This window comes from Bos taurus, chromosome 22 (assembly GCF_002263795.3).
Source record: "Bos taurus isolate L1 Dominette 01449 registration number 42190680 breed Hereford chromosome 22, ARS-UCD2.0, whole genome shotgun sequence".
Taxonomy (NCBI): domain Eukaryota; kingdom Metazoa; phylum Chordata; class Mammalia; order Artiodactyla; family Bovidae; genus Bos; species Bos taurus.
This window is the reverse complement of record NC_037349.1, coordinates 15,022,735-15,040,230: the sequence shown is the minus strand read 5'-3', so window position 1 is coordinate 15,040,230 and position 17,496 is coordinate 15,022,735. Positions and strand designations below refer to the sequence as shown.

The window sequence follows — 17,496 nt, the reverse complement described above, 5'->3', positions numbered from 1 at the left end:
ACTGGCTCCAGCCCATCCCCTCCTCAACTACATACGCCAAGCTTCATTTTTGTCCCTTCTATATATTAAGGCTTCCTGGAAACATTCAAAGGGTTCTGCTGCCGAAAAGAACGGGATTGTGACACCCAGAGTCACATGACCTCTGACCCTCGCCACCAGCGTCTGCTGATGGACAGACAGGAAGACCCGAGTCTGGGGTGACCCAGGGACTTACCAGAATGTGGACCAGCCGCAGCTCCCCGGGGTTCCGGCATTTCTCTCGGAGTCTCTCTTCCACACAGGGGTCCGAGGGCTCGGGCTCAAAGCCGCAGCAGTAGCGATCCAGGCGGTCATGCACCTGTGGGGGCACCATCCTCTGAGGGGGAGTGTACCATGTCCCGCACTCGGGCCTCTTGAGCCCTGGGGCCACCCTCAGGGATCTCGGCCCTGGTTAACTCAGCTGCTGGCCCCCAGCTGTGATGGGCTTCTGCTTGCTCCTCTGGCCAGCTCACCCTGCACCGGGATGGCTTACTCACACTGCATGGATTTCCACCCAACATGTGGCAGGTGGGATCTTAGTTCCCTGACTAGGGATCGAACCCAGGCCCCCTGAAGTGGAAGTCCTGCTGCTGTTTAACCTATACTACTGGCCCTGAGTTCCAGCCTGGGGCCTCCCAGTGCAGACTATCTGTCCACCTGGGGAGACTCACACATGACCACTTTTTCTTGAAGCAGCAAATGCTACCGTAGGGATTCCTCCTTTTTCAGGGATAAAAAGATTTTAATGACTGTCCAGGCAGCTCCTGACTCTCAAACAGCACTTCCACCCTGCAGGAGGCCTGGATCAGTCAGGAAGGAGAGCATTCCTTTTCCTGACTCATCTTACACTGGATGCCTAAAGTGGGAACAATGACACAGAGCCTTTCCCTCAGAGATGGTCGTGAGAGATGGTCTGTGTCCCTGGTTCTTGGCACAGAGCTCATAAAACTCCTGCAGTTGGCTCTGTGATATGAGTACGTTTTGATATTCATAATAAACCCTCCAACCACATCAGAGTTTAATAAGATGATTCATGGGGCCCTGAGATAACTTCAGGCTGATTGTTAGATGGACAAAGAATATAGAGAGTGGGAGCTTTCCACCTGACCCTCCAACCTCAGGGAAGAGGAGGGGAGCTGGAAACTGGGTTATAGAAACTTTTGAACTATATTCTAGGGAGAACACATCCACACATCAGGAGGGTGATGCACCCCAACTCCACATACAGGGTCATGGACTTGGGACCTTTTCAGACTTCACCGCACATACCTCTTCTCCTGGCTGTTCACTGACATCCTTTATAATAAACCAGGCCACTGAAGCAGTGTTTTCCTGAGTCCTGTGAGCCATTGTAGCAAATTATTGAACCCGGGGGATGGGACAGTCATGAGAACCCCAGATTTTTAGCCAGTCGGCCAGAAGTATGGGGGGCTCAGGACTCGTGACTGGCATCTGAATCAGGAGTCCTGTGGAGCTGAGCCCTTAGCTTGTGGAATCTGACATTGACTCCAGGGGGATAGAGTCACCCAGTTGGGGTTGGAGAGTTGGTGGGCTCAGAAGGCATCACTCAGAGGACCAGCAACATCACTGCATCTCTGTCTCATCCAATTCTCACTGCAGCCTTGCAAGGGAGACATTATTGCCCCAATAACACATGGGGACATGGACCCCAGACCTCCCCAAGGTCATACACGAGGAAGTAGTCCAGCTGGGGTTTGAACCCAGGTCTGCCTGGCTGGAGCCCAGCGCTCTCTGATGTCCTCCACTGCCTCCCTGAAGGTCAGGGAGAGGGAGCCACTTAGAGGTCAAGTGAGGTCCCCATCATTACACTCATTGAGGCTGGAGAGGAGTTTTCAAAACAGTGAAGGAAGAAAAAAAGGAACCGGAAGTCTCAGAGCCCACAGTCCTCCTGAGGGGGCAGCAGGCAGGCACTGGAGCTGTTTAGATGGTCCTTATTCATCTGCGGTTGCCTCTCAGCCAACCCAAGCCGCAGCCCTGGTCCAGCTTTAGCCGGTACCACCGTCCTGTCTCCCTCTGCCAACCTCTCTCCACACGTGGCAGAGGGGCGGGGGCAGGGAACACACAGACGACAGCCCCCAGGATGCGGCATGCATCAAAGCCAGGCCAGCCACCTCGCAGTCCACTTAGCTCAGCGCCAGCCAATGAAAGGTCTCACTCCATTTCCATATCCCTGTGGAGGTAACTCTTGTGTGTTCTGAAGAAATACAAAATTGATTTCCTTCTATACAAGCCAGAAAATAACTATAGCTCTATTCACCAATCAACCTCATGAAACCAGACGTCCAGAAATGAGACAGTGTTGAACAGTCCCAGCTACTGTCCCCAAACATTATTTTCCCTGTTTCACAACAATTCAGTGTGGAGAAGACCCTCCACGGGCCTAGACCATTGCCCCGACAGGCTGAGGGCCTTTCTGTAAGGCCGCATCATGGAGTGTTCCCAGGGGCAGTGTACCAAGCACATCACTGACACCGCTGAAAAGGCATGTTTAGCCTGGAGGACCGGCCTGGCCTGGCCAGAGCCCTGTCCGTGCAACGAGCCCGTTAAACAAGCCCCTGAGGTGGACAGTCACTGCTTTAGCCTCCTGGACTTTGAATAACAACAGCCACAAGTAACAGAAAATTCTGGTTGGAAGTGACTTTAACCACAGGGGAAATTAAGATCTGCAGCAGGAAGCCTCAAGAGCCTTGCAATAGGACAGGCTTGGGGGGCACCTTTAAGCAGCTCCTATTGTCATGATAAGGACTCAGGTTTCCTTCTGCTCTTCAGTTTACCCCACAATGTTAAGGACATCCCTGTGTTGTCTCAGAAAACCTGTGGGTATGTTTTTCCTTGTGAATGTGATAAGTCGCTTCAGTTGTGTCCGACTCTTTGCAGCCCCATGGACTGTAGTAGTCCGCCAGGCTTCTCTGTCCATGGGATTCTCCAGGCGAGAATACTGGAGTGGGTTGCCATGCCCCCTCCGGGGGATCGTCCCGGCCCAGGGATTGAACCCGTGTCTCTTATGCCTCCTGCACTGGCAGGCAGGTACTTTACCACTAGCGCCACCCGGGAAGTCCCCATGTTTTTCCCTGTTCATGTCCATAATGAAGGAGACAGAGAGAGAAAGAGAGACAGGAAGGAGGGGAGGGGGGAGAGAGAAGCCCTCCCCCAACAACCATGGAATAGCAGTCCTTCCTTTCAGTCTGATTGGACCAAATCTGGACACAGGCTCATCCCTTGTCCAGAGGCCACCACGGGAAGATGCTGATGTCTTGACCTCTGAGCCCAGGAATGGGGAGAAAGGGAATCACACCAGGGCCCTGTGCAGAAGAAACAAGAGCGCTCCACTGGGTCCCCCAGAGCCCCCGCGTCTTCACTAGCTCCTACAAGCGTTGGCAGGACGGGGCTGAGGACAGAACCCTGTGGCACGCCCCCAGAGACCTCCCGACCTTCCCCCAGTTTTTATGTCCACCCGAAGATAGTAACACGCCCCTATATTTCTCCATGTTGTCCTCGCACTTGGCAACGGTGGGGTCCTCACACGTTCCTATGCAGGCCTGTCCTCGGCAGGAGCCCTCCAAGGCTGCCCGCACAGAGGTTTACAGCAGAGATCAGCAAGCTATTCCCACAAAGGGCCAGATAGTAACTACTTTAGGCTTTGCAGCCCATACGGTCTCTGTCACAACTACCCGACTCTGCCTGTGTTGTGCATATTGTACAGACTCTAGATAATATGAAAACAAACGGCCATGGCCATGTTCCCCCCCCCCCAAAAAAACTGTATTAACATACACTGAAATCTGAATTTCATAGAATTTTTAGATGTAATGAAATATCTTTTGATCTTTTCAACCATTTGAAAATGCTAAAACCATTCTTAGCTCATGGACTGTACAGAAAAAAAAAGAGAGAGGGGAATTTGGCCTGCAATCTGGGCCATGTCTGTGACCCTGGTTTGGAGCCCAAAGGATCTAGGGGTGAATCGTGGCTCCACTATGTCCTAACTCTATGACCCGAGGAAGTTATTTAACCTGATAGTCCCTCAGGGCCTCTCTGGGGACCACACGAGGTGAGGGGGGTGGTTGTCATGGAGAGACCTGGAAGGCACAGGCCTAAAGGCCTGGAGGAATCTCAGGGATTCCTCCCTCTGAAAGCCCTGGCCATAGCTCTGTGAAGCAGTCTAAAATAAAGCCATGTCATGACGGTCTAGCCCCTCTCCTCTACATGTGTGCAAGGCCTGGTTTCTGGAGCCCAGACAGATCTGTGAGACGGATACCACCTGCCGAGTCATCTCTGGTTGGGAGAGTAAATGCCAGGATGGTTCTAGCAGGACTGAAATCCAGCGATTGCTCCAATCTCACGTCATGTCTGATGGCACAGCCAGCCAAACCCCCTTCCTCAGGCCAAACGCTCCCTGACCCTGTCACCAGGCCATTCTATGTGGATTTTAACGGGATGCGGTGCTTGTTTCCAGAAGAAGCTACAAGGACTGTCGGGCCATGTGACAGGGGTGGCGCTGGTGCCCCCAGATGTACACCCATTTGAATGTTGAACAGGGAGGGGCTGGCCGGGCCCAGGTGCCAGTGTGAGTAATCTGCCATGCTGTCTGGGAACTTTTTTCCACTGAAGAGCGATTCAGTTCAAAGAGTTGAAACAGCAGCAGCCAAACAGGACCAGGCTTAGGTTTCATTCCCACATCCTAAGGCATCAGGATTTCTTCTTCCCCCTTTCTGACAAAATGAGCAGTTACCAAGAAAAAAACGATAATCTTTTGCAGTTTGGGCCTTCTAGCAGTGTGTGTGCTCAAGAAGTTTGTGTTTAATTTAATTTAACAGTTGTGAAGCCCTTACTCTGTGCTGGATCAGGCTCTGAGTGCTTTGCCTATCATAGCTCATTTAACCCTCCCAGCAGCCAGGAGGCAGGTACAGTCCTTATCTCCATTTCAAAGACGAGGTAACTGAGTGACAGAGGCTGGAAAACATGCCTAGGGTCCCACAGAGGGAAAGCGGCGATGCCTAGACTCAGACCCGGGCAGTCTGGCTCTGACCACTGAGTTGGACTGGGTGGCAGGCACATACATCGTGACACTAGAGGTCACAAGTGCCTTGATACCAAGAAGATGTGGTCCAACCGGATCCCCAGCTCCTAGCACTTTTCAGTACAACAGGACTCGGTTGAGGTTTTCGGAGTACAAGAATGAATGAATGAAGCGTATGGCTGGCTGACACCTGGAAGGATGGTGGGGAGGCCTTCACACGAGGACTGACCACTGAAAGCCTGCCCCTCACATGAGCCTGATAGGGGGAGGCCCGCCTCTGGGGCCCCCAAACAGAACGTCTAGTGGGACAAGACACTGCAGTCTGCCAAGAGGGACACCAGGCTGAGCTGTGAGGTGAGGACGTCTGGGAGGCGCCCAGCACAGGGCACGAGGGGTGACCCAAGTCCTCTCACCCACCCACCAGGCTCCTGGGCCAAGACTTCAGCCAGTGCCAGATCCGAGTCTGGTGGATTCCAGAAGAACTGTCTGCTGCCCCTGCTGGCCCGGGCCCCCTGTGCAGGACCCTCCCCCACCTGGGGACAGTCACGAGCCCAGGGTCTTCTGGATTGAAAGGGTGGCTCTTGGCTGGGTCAGCTTGCTGCCAGACAGCCCCAAGGGCAGCAGCATCTCTGTCCAAAGAGGGCAGCAGGCTGGCCCTGCACTGAACAGTTGTCTGTTAGAGAATTCGTGAGGCTTTGGGGAGGTGAGGGTGTGAGGAGGAGTGGGTTACTTCACACTGACTCTTAGCATCCTCTGATGACTCTCTCTGCAGTGCTTCCCTTGTGTCCTGACAGAGGGTAACCTCCCCGGAGGCCCTGGGCAGGGGGACCTCTGGATGCCTCATCTGCCCCAAGCCGGAGGCCAGAGGTCACAGCAGCGGCTCTAGATGTGGGTGAATATACCAGCTGGTGAGCTTTGAGGAGATGGTCTGAGAATTATTATTTAAAAAGACAGGCGTGAGTGCTAAGTTGCTTCAGTCGTGCCTGACTCTTTGTGACCCCTATTGACTGCAGCCCACCAGGCTCCTCCGTCCATGGGATGCTCCAGGTGAGAATACTGGAGTGGGTAGCCATTCCCTCCTCCAGGGGATCTTCCCGACCGAGGGATCGAACCCACGTCTCTTACATCTACTTGCATTGACAGGTGGGTTCTTTACCACGAGTGCCACCTGGGAAGCCCCGCTAAAAGGACTAAATCACTCTAAATTTTAAACATCAACACAAAATCCAGCACCTGGGAAATGATGTATCCACCACAGCAAAGTACAGTTCCAACCAAGAAAGCTACAATGAGTCACCATGGGAATACCTTTCTCAGAAATCAGTCCCCACATCAATACATTAGACGGAGGATGTGTGTAATCTGTGACTTCCTCCACTGATACTCAAGAGGCATCTGATGTAATTTTTACATCCATTCCTGACAAGAAAAACTCTTAAAAAGGCAAGAATCGCAAATAGTTCTTCAGCCAAAACTCAGCATGATATTTAATGGTGAAACACTAGAAACTGTCCCAAATCCGTAGAGACAAGTCATGTCCAGCATCCTATTACTATTTACCATTGCTCTGGAGGCACCATGGTTGTAGTGAGGTTAAGAAAAATGAAAAACAAGGCAATGAGAACACAAAATGCATTCGTTACAGAAGAAATGACCATATACTTGGAAAACCCAGGGCAACTGTGAGAAGCATTATGAAGTGAATGAGTAACCAGTAACCAAAATATGATACAAAAACAATATCCTTCACACAGACCAGGAGCTACGGGCCAGAATGTGTTGAGACAGGCTGAGACCTGGGACCCTTTCCCAGAGAGCTTGCGCTTGCACCTGGACAAATGCCTCCCCAAAGAACGGAATCCAAAGAAACTATAAGGGACTCAGGGACTCCCAGGTGACCCAGGGGCTAAGACTCCATGCTCCCAATGCAGGGGGTCCAGTTTCAATCCCTCGTCAGGGAACTAGATTCCACATGCCGCAACTAAGACCCGCCTCAGCCAAATAAATAATTTTTTTTTAAGGAACTACAAAGCATTAAAACTAACTGCTCACAGGCCCAATGGGGCAAATTATGAACAATAAGACACAAAAAGGTCACAAACCAACGGCCACTTCTGGGGAGCTGGGAGCAAAAGCAGGGTTACTGCTGTGACCCCTGCTCACAGCACCATGGAGGGGATGGGCAGGGCAGATAAGCTACATCTTCACCCTCACTCCCTTTAAGGGACCGGCTCGCCCTGCCTTGGGAAGAGAGCCAGGGCAACAATTTCTTGTTTTCACTCCTGTGTGCTACAGCTCGAGCCCCAGTAAAGCCGTGCCTGAACTTCTCAGCCGACTTCTTATCAATTTCTGTTGATCAAAGAGTCCAGAAACCTCGGTTAGTAACAATATAATAGAAGGAAAAGAGGCCCCTTTCAATGGTCACAAGATGAAATATCAGTATCATCCCAACCTGAACGTGAAGATCCAGCTCAGGAAAACATAAAGATGCTTCTGAGGAACAGAAATAAAAGGATGTTGGCCTAGAATGACCCTGTATCTTAGGATGTAAATTCTCTCTATATTAGTCCACACAGATTTCATTTGATTCCAATGAAGTCCCGAGAGGACTTGGGAAGGCAAAGGAACTAACAAGCTGACTGAGAAGAGTATTCAGGAGTATTGGGAAAAATCTTTAAAAAGAGCAAGGAGACCAAGCACTCCCAGTTATTAACATAAAATATAAAGTGTGATAATTAAAACAGTGTGATTCTGGCACATAAATAGACAGACCCTTTACTGGAACAGAAGAGTCCACAAATAGACTTGCGTACATATGGAAATTGGCTATATGGAAAAGACAGCATTTCAAATTGGGGGAAAGAAGGATTATTCAACAAATGGTGCTGGGACATTTGGGTTGCCATCTGAAAAAAAAAAATCATTATTTTGCACCTGATCTCTTACTCCAAAATAACTTCCAGATGGATCAAAAATATATAAAAACACATGAGAGGATTTTTTAAAAATAACCCTGAAATGAGGATGGTCCTTAAAAACATAATACACTATCCTAGAAGTCATGAAAAATAGCTTGATAAGTTTAACAGCACAGAACAATTTTTTTAAATTTCTGCACAGCAGAAAGACTAGAAACAAAGTTTGATGACATTTGAGCCTGAGAGAAATACCAGAACGCAATGAAAACAAAAGACTGATTTTCTTAATCTATAAAAAAGCTCTTAAAGTCCTTAAGAAAAAGACCAACAATCCAACAGAAAATGGGGCAAAGAATATGAACAGTTAAAAAAAAAAAACAGATTTTTAAGAAATCTAAGCAGAGGCTAAGGCAGGAGGAGAAGGGGACCGAAGAGGACGAAATGGTTGGATGGCATCACTGACTCAATGGACGTGAGTTTGAGCAAGCTCCGGGAGATGGTGAAGGACAGGGAAGCCTGGCGTGCTGCAGTCCATGGGGTCACAAAGAGTCAGACACGACTGAGCGACTGAATAACAAAAAAGCAGAGGCAGGACAAGGGCGAGGCAGAGAAGTGCTGTCGGCTGTCAGGATGCGCAGAGCAGGCTCACCTGCGATTGACACTCCTGAAGGCGTTTGCACTGGAGGCCCCTCCCTTGCCACATGAACTCATCTTCTATGGCCGCATAACAAATGACCACCAGCTTAGTGGCTTAACATAACACACTTATTAACTCACAGTTCCTGTGGGTCAGGAGTCCATCCCTTTTTACCAGGTACTCTACCCAGGGTCTCAGGCTGAACTCAAGGTGCTTCATCTCTTTCGTCACTCAGGCTCCTCTCCTGTACTCAGTCAGGCTGCTGGCAGAAACCATTCCTTGTGGTTTTAAGGAGATCTCAGGGTCCTTCCAGAGGCCTCCCTGACCCACAGCAGCTCACAGCCTGGCTGTTTACTCCTCGAGGCCAGCAAGAAAATCCTCTGATGCTTCATCTTTGAAAGACTCTCCTGGCTGGTTCAGGCCAAAGGGAGAGTCTTCCTTCTGATTAACTCCAGATTAACTGATGAGTACTTCAATGATATTGTAATAACTTTGTATGGTGACAGACTGAAACTAGACTTATCTTGGTGATCATTTCATAACATATAGAAATACCGAGTCATTAGGTTGTGCGCCTGGAACTAACAGAGTACTGTAGGTTGATCATGCTTGCTTGCTTGCACGCGTGCTCAGTTGTGTCTGACTCTTTTTGACCCCACGGACTGGAGCCCGCCAGGCTGCTCTGTCCACGGGATGTTCCAAGCAAGAATACTGGAGTGGGTTGCCATCATATTTACTGGTCTCATTCATTCTCAAGGGCAGGCGTTCACACTAAGGGGGTGGGTATCTTGTGGACCATCTCTGAATTCTGCCGATCACACTCGTCCTAATCAAGGCCCTGCTCTTAAGTATATGTAACGATACTTAATGTCACCCTTAAACACCCCTGTCCGGGTGGGCTGCTTCACCCTCCATGGCTGGCCGCACCGTCTGTGCAAGAGGAAGGAGCTCTGCACCCGTCTCTTGGGTCTGCTGTGGGACTTGAAGGAGCTCATGTACAGGCACCCCATAAAGGTGCTACGATTATATTTCAGGTCTCCGGCTGGAAGCTTGAGAGGTCGACAGTGGTCATGGATCTGGGCTCCTCTCTAACAACACGCAATGTTCAGGAAGGCCAAGCCAGAGAAGAATGACGTGAACTATAGATTTGCACTCAAAACAAGGAACAAACACAGGATCACAAATGACTGAACCCGGCCCCCCGGGAAGGAAATGGGCCAGCCTCATCCAGAAGAGACCTGGAAGAAATGTCTTTTCCAGAGTCAGCTGAGTCAGCAAAGAGGGCAAAAGCATGCCCTCTGTGGCCAAACTGCGGCGGATCTGATCCCAGCTCCAACACTTAAGGCCACAGGTTACTGTGGGCAAGTTCCTAAGCCCTTCTAAACCTCAGTTTCCTCATCTGTGGAATGGAGTTAAAAAATACTGTCCACTCCCAGGGCTGTCACACATCAACACATGTGAAGTGCTGGCACAGCGCCTGACGTGGAGGACGACAGGCGACGCTATATGCCATCATCTGTTCTGGAAGCACGAGTTAATCACGTGCCCGTTCACGGGCTGGACGAACGATTGTCACATAGTTTTCCACCTCTATATCTCTGGGACCTGAAAAGAAAAGGAGAAGCCTTTGGGATTCTTTTCAGTCTAGAGGAAGGAGTGGTATTTGAGCAAGCAGAACACAGCAGCACCTAAATAGGAACTCATACAGAGAGCCTGGATTCCTTCATTCATTTGCTCATCCTTTCACCCACTCGTTCAAAAGGTGCTTCTCCAGGATCTAACCAAGAGCTTGGCCCTGTGCTAGGCGCTGTGGATGTGAACAAAACAGAGAGACAGAAGTGAACAAATAAAATAGAACTTACTGTGTTGGGGAGTCAGAAAGAATATAGACAGGATAGCATGAAATAGAAAGAGGGTAACAACAGAATGTGGAGGTCGGGAGAGTGGAGGCCTAGGGAGGAGGATGAGAGGCTTGTCTGAGGCCCTGCACCTGAAGAAACTAACCAAGACCACATGCCAAGAGGCGGGGCTGAAGACAGCAGACACGGATGGATCTGTGGGTCCCTGAAGCTCCTGATATCGAGGGCATTGAGATGCTTTGCCTTATTGTAATGGAGAAGGGACACAGTCTGACTTATTGTGCTCTCTGCCTGAGCAGTTGCATGTGAACTTCTGAGGTCTCCCTCTAACTTCCAGCTGCTATAGGCTCTGCCCGGGGGCTTTCTCCAAATGCCACGGAATTAACACCTCCAGGAGCAGCCCTCAACCAAAGACCAAGGGGAGATGTGGCTATCAATACCTCGTGTCCCTCACCTCTTGGTGGGCTACCATTGCTCAGAGTTTTCCTGTGGCTCAAGCCCCAGTCACCCATGGCAGTGACCTGTTTGAGGACATGCCCTCTGCTGGCCGCCTCCTAGCCGTCTCACTTTCATCTTCCCTACGAGTGTTTCCTGGGGTCCCCTCCCAGAGGAACTACCGCACTGGACCCTGGTCTCAGGCTCTGCCTGGGGGAACGGAAACCAAGACATCATTCCAGCTTCTGTAAGGAGACCTTGTTGGAGGGGACAAAAGTGGAGACATTAGGGAGACGTTAGGGAAGAAGAGTCCAAGTAAGAAAAGATGGTGGCCCGCACCAGGATGGCGGCACCTGAGGCTTTCTGGGGTCTGAATTTTCCGGCACGTGAAGGCCCCGCATCAGCGGAAGCAGCAGGATGACTTCCACGAGCAAACACCACCCTCTCACTGTCTTGAGTTCTCTACAGCTGCTCACCCCGTGCAGCCAAGCACATGCCCTCCAAGATGAAACAGGGTGTGAGAAAAAAGAAGCCTCTCTAGAAGGAAAAGATACAGATGTGCGCATTCCTGTCCCCACCCCCCCCCAACACACGTCCTTCCCACCCTCTGGCCTCTGGGCAGATGGCCCTCTTGAGTCCAGGCACGACTGCCCTCAGGTTGTTCCTGGCTTCTGCTCAGTAGGGACCTGGGTTCCTGGGCTGGGAAACCCACAGCCCCTCCTCACTCCAGCCTGCCCATGGTTTCTAGGAAGGCAGCACCCGCCAGCCAGGGGTGTTTGACTTGCCTGGTGTTCGGCAAACCCAGGAAGAGGTGGCACGAGGCCAGCTGAGTGGCGTCTGACCACACGCCCACCTGTGTGTGCTCTGGTGGCTGAACTGTCCACCGCCATGGCTGGGCTTGGCAGCTGAGGAAGGGCTTCACACCACAACCTCCAAAGACAGACAGAGGGGCTCTGTGTGGGCAGAAAGTGGCTGCGTGCACATCAGCTGGGTGGGGGTCACAAGGAGGGGCCTCAGGGCTCAAAGTCCCAGATGTCCCGACAAGCACCCCCTTTTCCTGCCCTCACCCATGGCCGGCTGAAGAGGACTATGTGAGAAGGAGGGTGAGCTCTGGAGCTACACCATCCAGGCTGTGTCTCAGCTCCACCGGCCATGAACTTAGCCAAGTCGCTTAACCTCTTGAGACCTCAACTGTCCAACTTCAAAACAGGGAGAAGCCCAGTATCTCTCTAGCAAGGCTACCATGAGGACTGGAGGAGTTAATTCCTGTAAAGTGTTGGGGGCAGTGCTTCTGTATTACTGAGCTTGGGCCATCGCCAGGCACTGTATTAAGTATATTGCGTGAATGATCCTGCATGCAGAAACCACACAGGGTCAGTGGTGTCATCTGATGGAGGCCAGGCTCCCCCAGAGACAGACCTCAGCCAAGAACTCAGAGCGAAAGCAGTTGATCCGTGAGCTAATTCAAAAACACAAGCAAGGATCGGGGAAGGCAGACAGGGAGGGCCGGCAACGAACTCTGTGGGTAACCGTGGCTCAATCCTGGTAGGGGACTCTGAGAGACACGTGGAACATGCCCCACAGAGCCACCCCGGCCAGGGAACCGGGGCTTTTACAGACTGCCTCCCATCAGTCATAGGACGGCTGTTCCTGGAGGGAGAGTGGCCGGCTCTTCCAGTTTGCCCAAGACTGTAGTCTGTGGTCTGGGAAATGCCTCCCTCCCAGGCTAGAGGACAGGTCACGCTGTCTGGAGAGCACTAATCCCTAGCCCTCAGCCTGTCACACACAGGCAGAGCAGGCTCGGGGCCCAGAGCAAGCCTGCATACAGGAGCTGGTGATTAAGAGCTACCATGCGCTCAAGGGCAGAAGGCAGGGACATCCGGTCCCATTTAGAGAGAAGTGAAGTTCAAAGACGCCGGCTAGTCTGCTCAGGGTCACACAGTGGGACATGGCCAGTGGGCAGGGGGTTCAAAACCAGATCTGTCTGGTGCCAAAGCCCGTGCCAACCACCAGGCCCCATGCTCCTCCCTCCACAAAGCAGCCACGAGACACAGACTCGAGGAGCTGGAAGTATTGCTGGAGGCCAGCTGGTCCCGTGACAGGAGACAAATACCCACAAGCAGACAGATAACATCCAAGGGTTTGGGGTTGGGTGTGGCTCAGTGGTAAAGAATCTGCCTGCAATGCAGGAGACACAGCATAGAAACCTGGGTTCTAGAACATGGGTTCAATCCCTGGGTCTGGAAGATGCCCTGGAGGAGGAAATGACAACCCACTCCAGTATTCTTGCCTGGGAAATCCCATGGACAGAGTCTGGCAGTCTACAACGGACCGTGGGCTCAAAAAGTCAGACACGACTTAGTGACTGAGAATGCACACAATCACATCGGACAACAGGAGGTGTGGTCTTTGGCAGAAAGGGGAGCATGGCAACCTTTAAAGGGGCAGCAGCTACTCAGCTCAGGCTCATTTCTGCTGCATGGAAACAGAGGCCCTATGTTATTAAACCATTCAGTGTTTCAAAGGAAGTGGGATTTTCATGAGAAATCTCAAAGTATTAAATGTGGTCTGAGAATCTTCTAAAATACATTTCCAACCAAACTTGTATGAACAACACAGGGAGCATCAGTCCCTGGCTACCAGTTATGACGTTGAACTTGACCCATGGCTCATCCAGTCACCCCAGCAGGTAAATTAAGGGCTAGTATTGATCCCTTCCCTCAACAGAGGTCCCTACAGGGATGGGGCTGCCTTTGTATGCATACATATCCACCCACTGTGTGCTTGAATCGTTTTTTGTCTTTCTTTCTTTCTGGCCGCATTCCCCCACTTGTGTCTCCACAGTTGACATCCAGCTCATAGGTCCTGGAGCAGCCACATCAGTTGTTAACAGGCCACTTAGTAAATATCTGATGTCTGCAGTCCCCCTGGTAAGCCCTGTACCCTAACTGCCCAACCCCTTCCCTGCTGCTGCTACTAAGTCGCTTTAGTCGTGTCCGACTCTGTGCGACCCCATAGACGGCAGCCCACCAGGCTCCCCCGTCCCTGGGATTCTCTAGGCAAGAACACTGGAGTGGGTTGCCATTTCCTTCTCCAATGCATGAAAGTGAAAAGTGAAAGTGAAGTCACGCAGTTGTGTACGACTCTTCGAGACAGCCTACCAGGCTCCTCCGTCCATGGGATTTTCCAGGCAAGAGTACTGGAGTGGGGTGCCATTGCCTTCTCCGAACCCCTTCCCTAGGATACCCAAAAACTCCAGGGTTAATTTCTGGCACAGCAGGGACCTCAGCTGGCCCTGTGGTTTCCTTCTCTCTCCAGGGTCCAAGCGGGACCAGCATCATCCCTTTATTTCTCCCCTCTCTCATTCTCTCTCTCCTCCACCTCAACTCTCTTTTTTGAATTATGCAACCAACTTGAAGCCTTCTTGATTCAAGGATAAATGTTTAACTACCAGCTCTCCAGGAATAAGGAGGAGTCCTGATTTGTAGAATTCCCTGATTCCCAAGGTATAAATACTCCTGCCTGCATGCGTGCTATGTCGCTTCAGTCGTGTCTGACTCTATGAGACCCTATGGACTACAGCCCGCCAGGCTCCTCTGTCCATGGGATTCTCCAGGAGAGAATAGTGGAATGGGTTGCCGGCCTTCCTCCAGGGATCTTCCCAGCTCAGGGACTGACCTTGTGTCTCTTATGACTCCTGCATGGGCAAGTAGGTTCTTTACCAACAGCACCCCCTGGGAAGCCCCATAAATATTCCTACCCTGGCCTGTTTCAAGCTAGCAACAGGCACGAATGTGGAGTCAGCAAGAGACATGACATGCATGCAGTAGCTCAGCACTATACACTATTTACTAGGTAGATGCAAAAAACCTCAAGACCTCAGATAACAGTAAAATGTAAAATAATTGTGAAGTAATGAGATCAGAGTATTGATTACCTTTGTTTCTAATATAACTTATTATATGGTTAGTTTACATAATTTCAATTTTAATAATGCCTGTGTTTCACAACTGGCTCATAAAATTCCTGAAATTCAAGAATGAGCCCAAACGAACTGGTTTTCAGCACACCAATGGATGAATGAACACAAGGCAGAAAAATAACAAAAAAAAGGTGCTGGGTGATCAAAAGACAAGGACTAAAATAAAAAGTTAATTGTTAAAAAAAAGAATGGTAAAAAAGCAAACAAACAAACGAAAGCAAAAGACAAGGGTTAGGGGGAGTCACCATCCACCCTCAAGCAGGCCATTCCAACGTCTCAGTTCACCTAGAGTCCTAGCCTCCGCGGCGCCCCGCCCTGCCCCGCCCCTCCAGGCCCCGCCTACCTGCAGCAGGAAGTCAAAGAGGGCCAGGCGTGCCCACTCGGCGTGGTGGATGCCCAGGCATGGGGCATGGCTGGGTCGGCCACAGCCACGTGCCAGCAGGGCCTGGTACTGCAGCCAGCCCAAAGCCAGAGAGTTCTGGTCGTCCTCCGGGTCACCCAGGTGCTGCACGTCGGGTGCCCACCAGATGACGGGCCGGGCGCCGCCGTCCGTGTAGCGGTAGGGCAGCAGCGGACTGTGGAAGCGCCTGGCCACCGCGGGCAGGCTCCGGCGCAGCCCCAGCACGCGGTCTACGTGGAAGGACAGGACCTCGGACAGGTCCCCGGGCCTCTTGATCAAGCCACAGAGGCCCTGGGAGCAGAGCTGACTGAGCCCAGGAGCTGCATCCTGAAGGGTCCCCTCGCTGGAGAAACCGACTAGCAGTACCTGCCCGTGGCCGGGCACCCGGGCTTTGCCCGCCACCTCACCCTGGGCCAGAAGCTGGAGGGCCTGCACATCCTGCTCTGTGAGCCATGGGGGGACCTGCTCGCTGGTCCTGAAGCCACTCGACAGCCCAGGGGTCTCAGTGTCACACCAGACAGACCCTTGCAGCTCCCTAACAGAACCAGGCCACCAGTGAGCCCCTTTGGTTGGGGCAGGACCCCCCACTTGTTGGCCACCAGTCCAGGCTCTGTTCCCCACTCCTGGCAGACCCCCGCCTTCTGGAGGAGGCTGGAGGGTCAGTCCAGCAGTAGCTCTCCGAGTCTGTAAGGCTGACATGTCATGCCCTGCGAGGGGGCCACCTGGGGTGCTTGTCTCACTGAGTGCCTCCGGGAGGGCACCACGGTGCCAGGGTGGGTCCAGGTCTTTGGCTCCTGGACCCCTGATCGCCTCCCCCTGCAGGAGCACAAGACGCCGGGTACTGAGTCTCAGGTCTTCTAGAGGTGCCAAAGTAATGTTGTTCCCGATCCTCCCTGCATGGCTGCTCTCCTTCCCTGGGGACCGTCTGCCGCTGTCCATGTGCCCTCTGTGGCCTTGCTCCTCAGCACACACCAGGATGGAGCTCCTGGGCAAGGCCCAGCTTCTCCTCAACCTTCTTGCCCGCTGCCTCCAGCTGGAGCTCAGAGCCTGCCGACTCTGGGGGACAGGGACATCAGCAACCCCCTGGGGCTCCATGGGGCCAGGGTCTGGGCCAGCAGCTGGGTGCTGTGTGGGCAAGCGAGTGACAGTCACCACAGACAGAGTCGTTAAAAGGCAGAATGCCATCGCCAACCGCCTCTTGCCACGCAGCTTTCTCCAGAGCCAAGATGCCTGGGGGATGGGGGTAGGAAAAAAAAAGCTTAGAACCTTGAAAACATCAGCCCTGACCCACAAAATAACGGGACAGTGAATTAATGAACATCTTGGGTGAACAAGGAGGGAAAAGAATGAAGCCTGGGTGGGGGGGGGGGGGGGGTGGGCATGACACCCAGCGGCTCCTCAAGAGAGGAGCCGGCAGCCATGCTCCTGCTTCAGCACTCAGCCTGCGGTCGCCCAGGACAGGCCTGCAGGGACACCAGGCTTCTCCCCTCTGAGTAAACTGCTGTTATGACTCAGATCTCCAAACATGCTAAGAGCCTTTCGCCATCTGTTCCCCACACTGAGTGCTGGCCCCTTCTTCTCGTCTCCCCATTATCCCCCTCTGTGGACCTGCAGTGTCTCCCACAAACATGCCCTTCCCTTTCCGGGGCACACAGCCACCCAGCCACAGATGGCCTTGCCTGGCCTCCCTGGCAGCCAAGTGTGACCCTGGGACTAAGTCCTTGCCCAGGGCCTGAAGCAGTCACTTTTATTAGCCCCATCTGTTCAAAAGGAGGTTGGCTGCCTCGGCTCGCCTCTCTGGGCCCACGTGTGGCCGAGTCAGCTCCGGACGGTTGGCAAAGGACATATCCTGGGGCAGTAGTTTTTCAACACGTGGTCTCGGGACCAGCAGCGTCAGTACCACCTGGAAACTTGTTTTCCAGGTGATTCCGATTCGTGGGCACCAAGGGGCCACGAGAAGGAAGGAGCTTGGGAGCTTGCATGAGCCCATGGGTGCAGAACTGGCAAGGGTTGTTCAAGCCACTGTGCTTTGGGGCCCCTGCAACTGTCAGCCTGGAGCACCACCTCCATCCACACACATTCCAGCAGTCCAGGCACCCTGACCCTGGACCAGAGCTGGTGGGGCCACCCAGGACCCTGACCTACACGAGGCCAAATAGCCCCTCGGCCCCTACCCTTCCCCCGGGAACCAGAGCCTGTGACAGGT

At 52.4% G+C, this 17,496-nt stretch overlaps 1 protein-coding gene across 1 annotated transcript in view; it reads right to left on the bottom strand.

The window, feature by feature from the left end:
• Positions 1 to 17,496, bottom strand: part of GASK1A (golgi associated kinase 1A) — a 54,116-nt gene that overhangs the window by 2,149 nt on the left and 34,471 nt on the right. Inside the window, exons 2-3 of the mRNA XM_024983182.2 lie at positions 15,234 to 16,520; positions 215 to 337 (exon numbers count right to left, since the gene is read on the bottom strand). Coding sequence (XP_024838950.1) covers positions 215 to 337; positions 15,234 to 16,520 — 1,410 coding nt within the window. The remainder of the gene's footprint in view (positions 1 to 214; positions 338 to 15,233; positions 16,521 to 17,496) is intronic.